General features: G+C 49.3%; 1 protein-coding gene across 3 annotated transcripts; it reads left to right on the top strand.

Moving 5' to 3' along the window:
- The first annotated feature begins 2,267 nt into the window (after positions 1 to 2,267).
- On the top strand, positions 2,268 to 13,380 carry ythdc1 (YTH domain containing 1). 3 transcript variants are annotated; one of them, XM_041970039.1, is made up of 16 exons: positions 2,270 to 2,470; positions 2,867 to 2,968; positions 4,392 to 4,681; positions 4,774 to 5,161; positions 5,241 to 5,303; positions 5,696 to 5,790; positions 6,339 to 6,447; positions 6,532 to 6,649; positions 7,182 to 7,266; positions 7,336 to 7,490; positions 10,383 to 10,462; positions 10,606 to 10,642; positions 10,744 to 10,783; positions 11,959 to 12,024; positions 12,509 to 12,697; positions 12,783 to 13,380. In XM_041970039.1, exons 1-16 carry the CDS (start codon positions 2,443 to 2,445, stop codon positions 12,969 to 12,971), a joined length of 2,034 nt encoding a protein of 677 aa, XP_041825973.1. In that variant the 5' UTR covers positions 2,270 to 2,442; the 3' UTR covers positions 12,972 to 13,380. The 3 variants fall into 3 exon arrangements, 1 of the variants encoding a protein (XP_041825973.1); XR_006008465.1 differs by lacking the exons at positions 10,744 to 10,783; positions 11,959 to 12,024; positions 12,509 to 12,697; positions 12,783 to 13,380 and having other exon boundaries at positions 2,268 to 2,470; positions 7,336 to 8,294; positions 10,606 to 10,648; XR_006008464.1 differs by lacking the exons at positions 10,744 to 10,783; positions 11,959 to 12,024; positions 12,509 to 12,697; positions 12,783 to 13,380 and having other exon boundaries at positions 2,268 to 2,470; positions 7,336 to 8,491; positions 10,606 to 10,648.
- The last annotated feature ends 1,199 nt before the right edge of the window (positions 13,381 to 14,579 follow it).

Genomic DNA, 14,579 nt, shown 5'->3' with positions numbered 1-14,579 from the left:
TATAACTCTCATCCCTAAACACGGCAAAGACTAAAGCTGACTGGACGACCTACGACCTCCTACCAGGATGCATCACTACAAGCCTGCAGTCCGGTTTAGATCGTAAGAGAAACACTGTCGGGTTTCCCTCCATAAGAAAACCAGACTGGTCCCAGATGTGATGCTTACAGTGACATGTTTACGGGTTATCTTCTACAAAGCTTCGCTTCTGTTGAGCATCTTTTCATTAAACGCTGACAGAAGTTGGTTTTGGGAGAACATGATGGATCTGACTGGTTTGCTGTATAACGACATTAATAGCTTTGGAAGGTGGGACATGCCGGAGGTTTCCAGCAGGACACGGTGTCGCTCGCTTTCTGTTTGTTATCATAGCGAAACGGCTGGCGATAAGTCTGAACAACAGTGGTGTCAAAGGGATTCTGGATGATAATATCTTCATTAGCCACTTCGCAGATGATACCACAGTCTTTATAAGAGAAGGAAGAAATCCTGATTGTATCCGGGCTGATTCGGCTTCAGGTGTCAGACTGAATACTGAGAAAAGCAGATATTTACGCTGCAAGACCAAAAAGAACAAACTATTTGTAATATTACATGTAAAAAAGAGTTTCAATATCTGGGTATCTCTATCACGAAGAATCATTAAATAAGAGAGAAAGAAAATGTTTTCAGGAATATAGAAAAATTTAAAACCATCCTAAATTCTTGGCGACAGAGAGATTATATTTACTTATAAATGGAAAGTTTATCGAGGTACTTATCCGGCATCCTCCATGGATATTTCAAACAAGTTAATCCAACAAACTAACAACATTAATCTAATTTATCTGGAGAAACAGATGCTGTTATATAAGGAAAGCAGATATGGTAAAAAAGCTACGAGGATGGGGTCTGAACACCAGGTCTCGCTGCAACGAAGGAGCTTTGAAACTTCAGTGACTAAACTCATTCATTAGACTCAAAGATCCCTTTTGCTTCAGTCTTTTACAAGATGGATCTTACTTCGCTGTGATGTAAACAAACTAGCTACCAACATATCCGACTTCCACCAGCAAGTTCTCCGACACTGGAAACTGTTCTTTTGCCACCATTTCACACCTCATAACCCTCCCAACAGACACATAACAGAAAGTCTCTTTTCCTTAAATCGTGGATGGAGAAAGGGATGTGCTCTGCAGCCCACATGACGGATGAAGAGGGAGGATTTTTAAAATATCCAGAGTTCTGTAATAAATTTAACCTTCACTGCCCCAAGCACGACTTCAACAATGTAAAAAGCTTTTCCCTTGTTTATCAGATCCATGAACAGGCAAGCTTGTGTTCAGAGAGGGCAGTAAAACTAAGACCGGTTTGTATCAACAATATACATTTGACTAGTTCACAATTCAATAATAAATTCATTCGCAAGTGCTTAACTACCCATTTTCACCCTTTTCAACTAAAAAGAAAACACACTGAAAGATTTTCATGTAGAAACAGCAAAAAAATAAGAGATATTAACGTATACCTAAAACTAAAGAGATAACATTTCAAATAATAAATGGAATATAAACGTCTACCAATTTCTTACACAAACGATGTAAACTGGTTAACAACCTATGCAGACTTTGTAAAAAAGAAGATACAACAACCGAACACCTTTTTTTTTTGTGAACATGTATATAAATTCTGGACGGAGCTTCAGTCCAAACATATCACAATAAATATTCTGAATGTGGGTATAATGAGAACTGGTATAATAGCTAAAGAAAAGAATGTGGAGTTTCTCACAAATAACCTGATACTGTAGATTAGATTAGATTAGATTAGATTGGACTTTATTAATCTCACAGTGGAGACATTCACTCGTTAACTCGGTATTTAAACACTTTATACATAAATGCAAATATGGAACAGCTAAACCTTGCATGATGGGATGGTTGAATGAGTTTAATGCATTTGTAAAATCTCTTATTTTGATAAAGACAAAAAAATGCTCAAAAATCATTTTCTTTAATAGAGGCTTTCATGTTACTTGAAACTGAGATATGTGATTTTTTTTTAATGTCGGTTTCTTAGTTCTCTTATGTATATGTTTAAGAGCCACCTAAACACACGTAATCTGTTCGTTATTACTGTTAAAGGGTTTTTTCCCAATGTTTCTATAAATATGTCAATTAAAACAAAAAACCATTCCTCCTGGCCAGTAGGTGGCGGTAACACAGCTACATGCCAACCACCAGGAACAAAATAAGCAGAGGAAGAAAATTCCGCGCATGCCCAGTGGGTGGCGGCAGATCACGTGACCTCTGACCGTCCGCAGAAGAGGCTCTAATAACAGACGCAGTCCGCCATTTGCTTTCTACACTTTGTTTGGATGTTTTTGGTTTTTATTTGTTAAAACTTGGTTCCTTTTCAGCGTTTCCTGCGCGTGAGAGGCAGCTGGACGTCACAGCGCGCGTGATGGCGGCCGACAGGCGCGAGGACAAAGGTGGGTAGACGGAGCTGTTTGTTAGCATTGGCATGTCTGAGCTCTTTGTTCAGTCTGATCGGTTATTGATGAGTTATCGATGGTAACCAGTCTGCGGTCCCAGCCACGGCTCGCACGTCACGTCCGTGTTATTGATCCGCGCGACGATTATCCACTGCGGATAACAGCGCCAAACACGGCTTTGGCTCTGACGACATGCGCACGCGATGCCTTACTGATGGGTGGAAATTAAAGCAGGTGTGTCGACCTTCGCCTGAGCTGCGCGTGAATAAGCCAAAACAGCGTCTGTGTTATTTCAGGGAGTTTATTTCAGACTGGACGAAACTTCAAAGCAACCAGCGTGTCGGCAGCAACACACACCGGGTGTTAACGGTAATGACCGTGTTTGTGTTTCAGACGGCGAGCTCAACGTTCTGGAGGACCTGCTGACCGAAGCTCCGGATCAGGACGACGAGCTCTACAATCCAGAGTCCGAGCGCGATGTCAGCGACAAGAAAGGTACTACTTCACATGGCAGGTTATCTGTCTGTAGTACTGTCTGTACTACAGACTGTAGTACAGACAGTACTACAGACAGTACTACATACTGTACTACAGACTGTACTACAGACAGTACCACAGACTGTACCACAGACAGTACTACAGACAGTACTACAGACTGTACTACAGACAGTACCACAGACTGTACTACAGACAGTACTACAGACAGTACTACATACTGTACTACAGACAGTACCACAGACTGTACCACAGACAGTACTACAGACTGTACTACAGACAGTACCACAGACTGTACTACAGACAGTACCACAGACAGTACTACAGACTGTACTACAGACAGTACCACAGACTGTACTACAGACAGTACCACAGACAGTACTACAGACAGTACCACAGACTGTACCACAGACAGTACTACAGACAGTACCACAGACTGTACCACAGACAGTACTACAGACAGTACCACAGACTGTACCACAGACAGTACTACAGACAGTACTACAGACAGTACCACAGACAGTACCACAGACATTATTACAGACTGTACCACAGACATTATTACAGACTGTACTACAGACATTATTACAGACTGTACTACAGACAGTATTACAGACTGTTCGCCTCAGCACTGTTTTCTTGTCCTGTCCAGCACGGTGGCGGCAGAATGATGGTCTGGCTGCTGTGTTGATTTGCTTTGCTAAGATGAGCTTTATGGGAATAAGGCTCCTCTTGATAATCTTATTTTTTAATTTCTATATTTATTATATTTATATTGTTTTATCTTATATTTTGAATGATGGATTTTTTGTGATGTTGCTGGACCTGAAGAAGGGAACATAAAAGAAGGAGAATAATGGAGAGAAGTAAAAAGGAAAGTAGAGAACAGAAAGAGGAGACAAAGATCCAGCAGATAGAAGCAGCAACCTTCAACCCAACCTAACAGCCAACAAGCAGCTGCTACACCTGTACAGGAACACAGCAGAGAATTTCCTACAGCTGTTACAGGTAAACTAAGCAGACAATCATCAGGAGTTCCTAAAAATAACCAAGACAACAACAACATGAATCACAACAACAACCAAAGAACCAGAAACACACACACATGAACCAAAGCATCTCTTAGTGTGTAAACACACTGGACACCTCAGTGCTGAGTCAGAGGATGAGGAAGAGGAGGGTCAGAGATGAGGCCACGCCTCTACAGACGCTACCTGCCGACCAGCCAGGAACCGCCCATCCAGGCTGTTCGTGGCTCATCTGAGGCCACAACCTCCACCTGCAGGGGTGGAGCTGATCACCAAAGACCAGACCCAGCGAACTGGTCCTTTCAGGAGACATTGTCTCAGTTCTGATGTGGTCTAGTAAGAGGTTTCTGTCTGATGCGTCTTCTGCCTTCATGTGTGATTTACTCTGTTGTCAGGAATAAAAAGGAAGAGCGAGGGCTCTGACAGCCAGGATCTGAAGAGGCTCCGCCCCTCGTCAGGCCACACCCACACCAGGTCATTGTCCTCAAATAAAAGAGGCCTTGGGTCTTCGTTGTCGTCCTCTAAGAAGACGTCCAGCCCCCGTGGCCGCCACACCACCACCTACCGTCACGACTACTATGAGGCGCGAAAGGGCCGCCGAGGGCCCCGGGAGGTCCCTCGAAGCCGTGGAGGAGATGATGGACGCCGCCGGGAGTCACAGAGGGGCCTGGACAGTCTGTGTCAGGTATTGTGACCCCCACTGCTGTTAGTCACACTGTTAAACACCTTTACACCTGCTCAGGCTCTCAGCCAATCCCATTCACTTCCTGTTTGTAGAAGCTTCGGCGTGACGAGCGGAGGGAAAGCCCCTCCCCCCATGATGAGGACAACCAATCAGAGGAGGAAGCAGCAGCAGAGTACTGCTCAGAACAGGCGTCAGGAAGCTCCTCCCCCACTGCCTCCCATGTAGAGGAAGAGGAAGAGGAGGAAGATCAGGAGGAGGAGGAGGGTATGGAGGAAGAGGAGGAGGAAGAGGAAGAAGAAGAGGAAGAAGGAGAGAAAGAAGATGAGGATGAGGAGGAAGAATACGATGAGCGTCGAGGTGGTGGCGAGGGAAACGACTATGACACTCGCAGTGAGGCCGGAGATTCACACTCCGCCACTTCCGTCAGTTTCTCCGATGATGGCGAGTCGGCACACTCAGGCTCCGCCTCCGAGGGATCAGGTAACCATAGCAACACCTGTTCCAGCAAGTCTAGACACCTCACCTTCACATGACAGAGTTGATGTTTTCGTCTTGCCAGGCTCAGAGAAGAAGCACGAGAAGTTGTCGTCGTCGGTGCGAGCCGTTCGCAAAGGGATGGAAAGTAAGAAAAGACTCCATTTGTCTCACAGCAGGTTTAGAGACCCGATCCGGTTTCAGCCAGTTCCTGTCTTGTTCCAGACCGGGTCTCACAGCAGGTTTAGAGACCCGATCCGGTTTCAGCCAGTTCCTGTCTTGTTCCAGACCGGGTCTCACAGCAGGTTTAGAGACCCGATCCGGTTTCAGCCAGTTCCTGTCTTGTTCCAGACCGGGTCTCACAGCAGGTTTAGAGACCCGATCCGGTTTCAGCCAGTTCCTGTCTTGTTCCAGATCGGGTCTCACAGCAGGTTTAGAGACCCGATCCGGTTTCAGCCAGTTCCTGTCTTGTTCCAGATCGGGTCTCACAGCAGGTTTAGAGACCCGATCCGGTTTCCGCCAGTTTCTGTCTTGTTCCAGATCCCACCAGCAGGCTGCGCTACATCCTGAGAGATGCTCGATTCTTCCTCATCAAGAGCAACAACCACGAGAACGTTTCCCTGGCTAAGGCAAAGGTATGATGGTGTCCCACGTTGGTCCCCATCTTTCCTCCATTTGTCCCCATCCTTCCTCCGTTTGTCCCCACGTTGGTCCCCATCTTTCCTCCATTTGTCCCCATCCTTCCTCCGTTTGTCCCCACGTTGGTCCCCATCTTTCCTCCATTTGTCCCCATCCTTCCTCCGTTTGTCCCCACGTTGGTCCCCATCTTTCCTCCATTTGTCCCCATCCTTCCTCCGTTTGTCCCCACGTTGGTCCCCATCTTTCCTCCATTTGTCCCCATCTTTCCTCCATTTGTCCCCATCCTTCCTCCGTTTGTCCCCACGTTGGTCCCCTTCTTTCCTCCGTTTGTCCTCACGTTTGTCCCCATCTTTCCTCCGTTTGTCCTCACGTTTGTCCCCATCTTTCCTCCATTTGTCCCCATACTTACTCTGTTTACCCCTATTTCGTCCTAATGTTGGTCCTCCATTGGCTACTCATTTGTCCCTGTCCCCGGTCTGTTCCTGGTGGTTTCAGATGTCCACTGTGGATGTGAAGTGTAACTGATGGATTCTTGGTGTTGCAGGGTGTCTGGTCAACGCTGCCGGTCAACGAGAAGAAGCTGAACGCAGCGTTCCGCTCAGCTCGAAGTGTGATCCTGGTCTTCTCCGTGAGGGAAAGTGGGAAGTTTCAAGGTGGGATCCTGTACGGTTGCTGCTGGTTCCCCCCCCTCGTCCCGCAGTCCTCTAACTGGCCTGTTCTGCTTTGGTCCGCCTCAGGTTTTGCGCGGTTGGCATCAGAGTCTCATCATGGCGGATCTCCTATCCACTGGGTTCTTCCTGCTGGCATGAATGCCAAAATGTTGGGAGGAGTCTTCAAGATCGACTGGCTGTGCAGGTAAAGAGGCCGTCTGGCTGCACCGGTTGGGTGTCGAGGCCAGGAAAGAGAGAGCAGCAGAGCCTGCTGCGAGGCGGGACGTGTTAATGATGCCAATACTGTCACGTTTCTACATGGAGGATGAGGAGCAGAGAGATGAAGAGCCCAGTGCACCATGGGACGTCCCTCAGCAGTCTCAGCCTATGGCAGCATAAGTTAGGGATGGCTGGACCCCCCTAGCTATCAGATCCATCAGACGGGAGGTTTTAGCCTGATCTGAAGGTGGAGAAGGCATCGGCCTCCCGACCCAAACTGGAGCTGGTTCCTGATAGGGGAAGGCTCCGCCTCCCGTTGGACTCCATATGTCAGCAGCGTTCAGCTTCACCTTATACTGAATGTTTGTGTGATGTCACCTGCTCACCAGCTCGTGGCGTCTGGCGCTGTCGTCGGCCAATCAGACAGACCCGATGTCCCGTTTGAGGCTTCTGGTCTTTGACCCAGAGGCTGTTCCTGGTTCTGGACCAGCTTCTTCATACGTTTTTATCCTTCACAGGAGGGAGCTTCCTTTCATCAAGACGTCCCACCTGTCCAACCCCTGGAACGAAAACAAGCCAGTGAAAATCGGCCGTGACGGACAGGTGAGCTGTTCTCGGCTCGTTGCTCCTCCGTGACATTTCCTGTTAAATCTGAGATTATGTCTGTTTCAGGAAATCCAGGCGGACGTCGGCGCTCAGCTCTGCGCTCTGTTCCCTCTGGATGAGAACGTGGACGTCCACCAGGTGGCTCGCCGCGTTCGTCACAAGCGCCGGACGCCGTCAGAGCCGCGGCCTCGAGGCCGACCGCCACAGCGTGAACCAGGAAGGTTAGCGAATCATCAAGCTCCTCCCCCCGCTTCCTGTTCTTCTTCTTCTTCTCCTGCTGCAACCACGGCACCAGATGATGGAGGCCCAGCGGCTAGCGGGCCGTTGTTGTTGTTTTTTCCTGTCTGGAGCATCCACCGGAGCGACGGCCCGCTCTGCGGCGGGTTGACGTCTGGGCAGGAAGTAGAAGCCGTCTGACGGCTGGCGTCAGATTGAGTTTGATTCAAGAGTAGAGTTTGTTTCTGAGGAGCCGAGGAAGAAGAGGTCTCTCCTCTTGTTGTTCACGTCTCTGAAGCTCTTTGTCTTTGCAGGAGTTCAAACTGCGGGTAAAGCGGTAGTTGGACTGGCTGACCCGGTCAGAGTACGCAGAAAGGACCCTCATTGGTCGGACTGACGGAGGAGGGGGCGGGGCCAGGGAGGTAGAGCTAATGCAGAAAGAGAAGGGGAGGGACTGAGCTTCCAGCGGACTGTCTGATGTTTGAGCTGCTGGTGGGTGGGGCTGGGGGCGGGGCCTCAGGACTGAGGTGTGCTGGGGCGGGGCTTCCTCACTGGAAAAAGGTAAATTACACAGATGAAGGACTAAAGATTAAAATCCTGGGGACTGATGGGAAAATGTGCCCCCCCTCCTTACTACCCACCCCCCCACTCACACACACTTGCATACACACACACACGAAAGGACAGTGCTCTCCCCCCTCCTCCACCAGCGTGCACACACACTGAAACAGGACTGAGAGCCTATTGGTCAGGACGGACTGCTGGTATCTGAGGTGTGTGTCGCACCATCTGATGGACTGAATGTAGAGGTGAGTGAGGAGGAGGAGGAGGAGGAAGAATGGACAGAGCAATGGACTGTTGGTCAGCGGGGGGGTTGGGCTCACGGGGGCGGGACTGTGTGTTTGATTGACAGGACTGCACCATCATCATCACCTTCATCACCCCTCACCCTGTCAGTCAGAGGGTTTATTTAATGGACTGATGAGGAGGAAAACTGTTGTTAGCGGTATGTTCCTCAGGTTCTATCTAATGTTCCACATGTTCTGTGTGTGTGTGTGTGTGTGTGTGTGATCGGGTTGTCACGATAGGACTCCCTCCACTGTCCTCGAACCAGCCGACACTCCGTCCGCCCTGTCCTCGAACCGGCTGACGCTCCCTCCACTGTCCTCGAACCAGCCGACGCTCCGTCCGCCCTGTCCTCGAACCGGCCGACGCTCCCTCCACTGTCCTCGAACCAGCCGACGCTCCGTCCGCCCTGTCCTCGAACCGGCCTACACTCCCTCCACTGTCCTCGAACCTGCCGACACTCCGTCCGCCCTGTCCTCGAACCGGCCGACGCTCCCTCCACTGTCCTCGAACCAGCCGACGCTCCGTCCGCCCTGTCCTCGAACCGGCCTACACTCCCTCCACTGTCCTCGAACCGGCCGACGCTCCGTCCGCCCTGTCCTCGAACCGGCCTACACTCCCTCCACTGTCCTCGAACCGGCCGACGCTCCCTCCACTGTCCTCGAACCAGCCGACGCTCCGTCCGCCCTGTCCTCGAACCGGCCGACGCTCCCTCCACTGTCCTCGAACCTGCCGACGCTCCGTCCGCCCTGTCCTCGAACCGGCCGACGCTCCCTCCACTGTCCTCGAACCAGCCGACGCTCCGTCCGCCCTGTCCTCGAACCGGCCTACACTCCCTCCACTGTCCTCGAACCTGCCGACGCTCCGTCCGCCCTGTCCTCGAACCGGCCGACGCTCCCTCCACTGTCCTCGAACCAGCCGACGCTCCGTCCGCCCTGTCCTCAAACCGGCCTACACTCCCTCCACTGTCCTCGAACCTGCCGACGCTCCGTCCGCCCTGTCCTCGAACCGGCCGACACTCCCTCCACTGTCCTCGAACCAGCCGACGCTCCGTCCGCCCTGTCCTCGAACCGGCCGACGCTCCCTCCACTGTCCTCGAACCGGCCGACGCTCCGTCCGCCCTGTCCTCGAACCGGCCGACGCTCCCTCCACTGTCCTCGAACCAGCCGACGCTCCGTCCGCCCTGTCTTCGAACCGGCCAACGCTCCCTCCACTGTCCTCGAACCAGCCGACGCTCCGTCCGCCCTGTCCTCGAACCGGCCGATGCTCCCTCCACTGTCCTTGAACCGGCCGAGCCGCTTCCTAAAACTAACTTGCATTAAAAAATAAACAGATTTTACATGTTTTAGTCTACAGTCTACGTTAAAAGGCATTAATATCTGGCTGGGGGCGGGGCCTCCGGTAGCGCCGCCGCTCTCTGATGGGCTCGACATAGGAGAAGCGACGCCACTTCATCATTTCCTATGGAACCTGCGTATTGAGGCGGAAATGCGACAGGCCACATTCGTTCATGTAGACGTGCACACGGGGCGACGAGACACAACAAAATAGAAACATGTTCACCTTTTGTCGCTGTCGCCGGCACTACAGCCAACCAGCAAGGGGCTTGATGGACGGACCAATGAGAGCAGGCTGGACGGCGCCGCCTGCAAACACTCTGAACATGGAAGAATATTTTAGCCGAATAAAAGGTGCTGCGTGGCGCCAGACGGAGTTAGTCCAAACGTAGGTTCTGGATTTATCTGGATCATGTCCATCAAATGATGATATTCACGATGCTGTTTCCTATTTTGTAAACTCGGATGAACCCAGGGTTGTCTTGGGTTTCCATAGCAACAACAAGAACGTTGCACCACTTAAACCTGTGAAACACTTCAGTGGACGGAAACACCGACCAGTAACATGGACCTGTAACAGACCGGTAACACGGACAGTTAAAAAAATAAGAAAATGTCTGAAGCTCTGCTGTTTTCTGTTTGTGAGTATGTGTGTGTGGGTGAGTGTGTGTGTGTGTGTGTGTGAATGTCTTACCTGTGAACTTGTTTACATAGGCGTCGCCCTGAGGAGTACGACCTCCACGGCAGGAAGCGACCACGAGCCGACGGTCCGCCAGACTTCAGTCAGCGTGCAGGTTGTCCATCTGGTGGTTTTATTTACACACACCTAAACTACACCATTGCACGCACACACATTCTGCCCTCGGGTTAGCTGTGATGACATCATTGCCTCCACTCACCTGAGAGAAACATTAACTCCGTGACTTTTTATCCTCAGGGTTCATCCAGGACCCACGAAACCAGCCGGTGGACAGGTGAGACTCACCTGGTGTTCAGTGTTTCATGTTGATGCTCAGATTTGATGTTTTTTAAGAGATTTTTGTTGCGATGACACTGTTTGGTCTGAAATCTGCAGGAGGTTCTCCAGCATTAGACGGGACGTGTTCCTGAACGGGGTGAGTCTGTTAGCATGCTAGCCTGTCAGTTAGCATGCTGTGAGCACAGCTGGTTAGTCTGTTAATTGGTTAGCATATTAGAAGCGTGTTTACTGTCAGCCTGGTGGCCCGATTTTTACTGTTAGCCTCGTAGCACGATTTTTACTGTTAGCTTAGTAGCACGATTTTTACTGTTAGCCTCGTAGCACGATTTTTACTGTTAGCTTAGTAGCAGCATGTTTACTGTTAGCCTTGTAGCAGTGTGTATATTGTTAGCCTACTAGCAACATGTATATTTTTAGCCTGGTGGCAGTGTGTATACTGTTAGCCTACTAGCAACATGTTCACTGTTAGCAGCATGTTTATTGGTAGCCTGGTGGCACGATTTCTATTCTTAACCTGGTAGCATGATTTTTACTGTTAGCTTAGTAGCACAGTGTTTACTGTTAGCCGATTAGCAGGACGTTTACTGTTAGCCTGGTAGCAGGATATTTACTGTTAGCCTGGTAGCAACGTGTTTACTGTTAGCCTGGTAGCAGGATATTTACTGTTAGCCTGGTAGCAACGTGTTTACTGTTAGCCTGGTAGCAGGATATTTACTGTTAGCCTGGTAGCAGGATATTTACTGTTAGCCTGGTAGCAACGTGTTTACTGTTAGCCTGGTAGCAGGATATTTACTGTTAGCCTGGTAGCAGGATATTTACTGTTAGCCTGGTAGCAACGTGTTTACTGTTAGCCTGGTAGCAGGATATTTACTGTTAGCCTGGTAGCAACGTGTTTACTGTTAGCCTGGTAGCAGGATATTTACTGTTAGCCTGGTAGCAGGATATTTACTGTTAGCCTGGTAGCAACGTGTTTACTGTTAGCATTGTAGCAATGTGTTTACTGTTAGCGTGGAAGCAGCATGTTTATTGGTAGCCTGATAGCACAATTTTTACTGTTGGCCTATTAGCAAATGTTTACTGGTAGCAGCATATTCACTGTCAGCCTGGTAGCAACGCATTTACTCTTAGCCTGGTAGCAGGATGTTTACTATTAGCCTGGTAGCACCGTGTTTACTGTTAGCCTGGAAGCACGATTTTTACCGTTAGCCTCGTAGCAAGATGTTTACTGTTAGCCTGGCAGCAGTATGTTTATTGTTAGTTCGATTGGAACATCTTTACTGTTAGCCTTACTGTGACGTTTACCTGTTTCAGTCCTACAATGACTACATGAGGGACTACCACCACAGTGTTGGGCCGCCTGCTCCCTGGCAGACTCTGGTAAGAATCTTTTATTGGTCCTGAAGGAGAGGCCGCTTCTGATGTCTACTCTGATTGGATCGTCTCTGTTCCACAGTCTGGCCCAGTAGCAGTACTAACACACAGTTGGACCCATCTGCACCTGGAAACAGACAGGAAGCAGATGGGAAGCAGACCGACAGGAAACACACCAACAAGAAATACAGACAAAAGTCAGAGGGAAAACAGACAGGAAACAGACAGGAAACAGTCAGTAAGCAGACAGGAAGCAGTCGGGTAACAAACACTCAGGAAACAGTCAGTAAGTAGACAGGAAGCAGTCAGATAACAGACAGGAAACAATAAGCAGACAGGAAGCAGTCGGGTAACAAACAGGTTTCGGTCAGGTGATCAGACTGTCACAGCGTTCCAGATCAAAGATTTTCTGTATTAACGTATTGATCCCTGTTTTTCTGATTAGCTGACCAATAGCTTTCTGAAGATGTCATCATGCTTGTGTTGTCAGGCAGCGTATCCCGGCGTAGAGCAGCAGCCCCCCCACCACCCCCCCTACTACCACCACAGCCACCCCCCGCCCCCTCCTCACCAGGCCTACCATCATCACCACCCCCCCCTTCCACCCCATGAGGCTCCGCCCCCTCGCTTCAGAGATAAGCAGCGTGCGCCGCCACACCGAACCTTCACCTCCAGCCCGGTGAGTTCTGCTGTCTGTACTGATCGTGTCTGATCGACCTTATGGTTCGCTCCAGTCTCACTGTCTGTGTTTCCTTGTTATGCAGCATGACTACGACATGCGAGTGGACGACTTTCTGCGGAGGACGCAGGCAGTTGTGAGCAGCCGGCGGGAGCGCGAGCGGCAGCGGGAGCGTGAGCGTGGCGGGCCTCGCCGCGACCGGGACCGAGAGCGGGCGAGGGACAGAGATAGAGAAAGAGAAAGGGACAAGGAGAGGGGGCGGTACCGAAGGTGATCTGGAAAGTGACCCAGCGGTACCGAAGGCTTCTGACTGGTTTCCTGTATTTGTTGGAAATTTAAAAAAAAAAAATAAAAACTACACAATGACATAAAGACATAGTATGACATCATCACTTTCCTAAAAAAAAAAAGGCGAAACTGTCAAAATAAAATTTGTTTAATAACAGCTTTTATTTTGGACTTCTGTGTCAAACCGGAAGTGACATCAATACCCACAATCCTGTCAGTATTTTATTTGGTTGTTCCCAGTATGAGGGGGTCAGACTCCAGAGGGATGTCTGTGAGGTCACGAAGGGCGGGAAGCAGAAAATCTGTATTTTTTTTTCTTTTATGTTTTATTCTTTTGTTGTGAAATATTGGACTCTTCCTGTCTAAGAATAAATTTTTTAACGTTCAAAATAAAACTTCTCTAGCTTCTGTTTGTTTCTATACTTCCTGTTCTCTCACTTGTTCAACACCATGCCAACAGTTTGTTTAAATGCTGCTAAAAGCTAACCTCTGTTAACAGCTGTTAACTCCTGCTGACAGCTGCTAACATCTGTTAAGAGCTGCTAACTCCTGCTGGCAGCTGCTAACATCTGTTAACAGCTGCTAACTCCTGACAGCTGCTAACATCTGTTAACAGCTGCTAACTCCTGCTGACAGCTGTTAACAGCTGCTAACTCCTGACAGCTGCTAACATCTGTTAACATCTGCTAACTCCTGCTGGCAGCTGCTAAAATCTGTTAACAGCTGCTAAGTCCTGCTGGCAGCTGCTAACATCTGTTAACCACTGCTAACTCCTGCTGACAGCTGTTAACAGCTGCTAACTCCTGACAGCTGCTAACATCTGTTAACATCTGCTAACTCCTGCTGGCAGCTGCTAAAATCTGTTACCAGCTGCTAAGTCCTGCTGGCAGCTGCTAACATCTGTTAACCGCTGCTAACTCCTGCTGACAGCTGTTAACAGCTGCTAACTCCTGACAGCTGCTAACATCTGTTAACATCTGTTAACTCCTGCTGGCAGCTGCTAAAATCTGTTAACAGCTGCTAAGTCCTGCTGGCAGCTGCTAACATCTGTTAACCGCTGCTAACCCCTGCTGACAGCTGTTAACAGCTGCTAACTCCTGACAGCTGCTAACATCTGTTAACAGCTGCTAACTCCTGACAGCTGCTAACATCTGTTAACAGCTGCTAACTCCTGCTGGCAGCTGCTAACATCTGCTAACTCCTGCTGGCAGCTGCTAACATCTGTTAACAGCTGCTAACTCCTGCTGGCAGCTGCTAACATCTGTTAGTGTGTTAGTGTGTGTTAGTGTGTGTTAGTGTGTTAGTGTGTGTGTAGTGTGTAGGTAGTGTGTAGTGTGTAGGTAGTGTAAAGGTAGTGTGTAGTGTGTCGGTAGTGTGAAGGTAGTGTGTAGTGTGTCGGTAGTGTGAAGGTAGTGTGTAGGTAGTGTGAAGGTAGTGTGTAGGTACTGTGTAGTGTGTAGGTAGTGTAAAGGTAGTGTGTAGTGTGTAGGTAGTGTAAAGGTAGTGTGTAGTGTGTAGGTAGTGTGTAGTGTGTAGGTAGTGTAAAGGTAGTGTGTAGTGTGTAGGTAGTGTGTAGGTAGTGTGAAGGTAGTGT

Source organism: Melanotaenia boesemani, chromosome 19 (assembly GCF_017639745.1).
Source record: "Melanotaenia boesemani isolate fMelBoe1 chromosome 19, fMelBoe1.pri, whole genome shotgun sequence".
Classification (NCBI taxonomy): domain Eukaryota; kingdom Metazoa; phylum Chordata; class Actinopteri; order Atheriniformes; family Melanotaeniidae; genus Melanotaenia; species Melanotaenia boesemani.
This window is presented reverse-complemented; position numbering and strand designations above follow the sequence as displayed.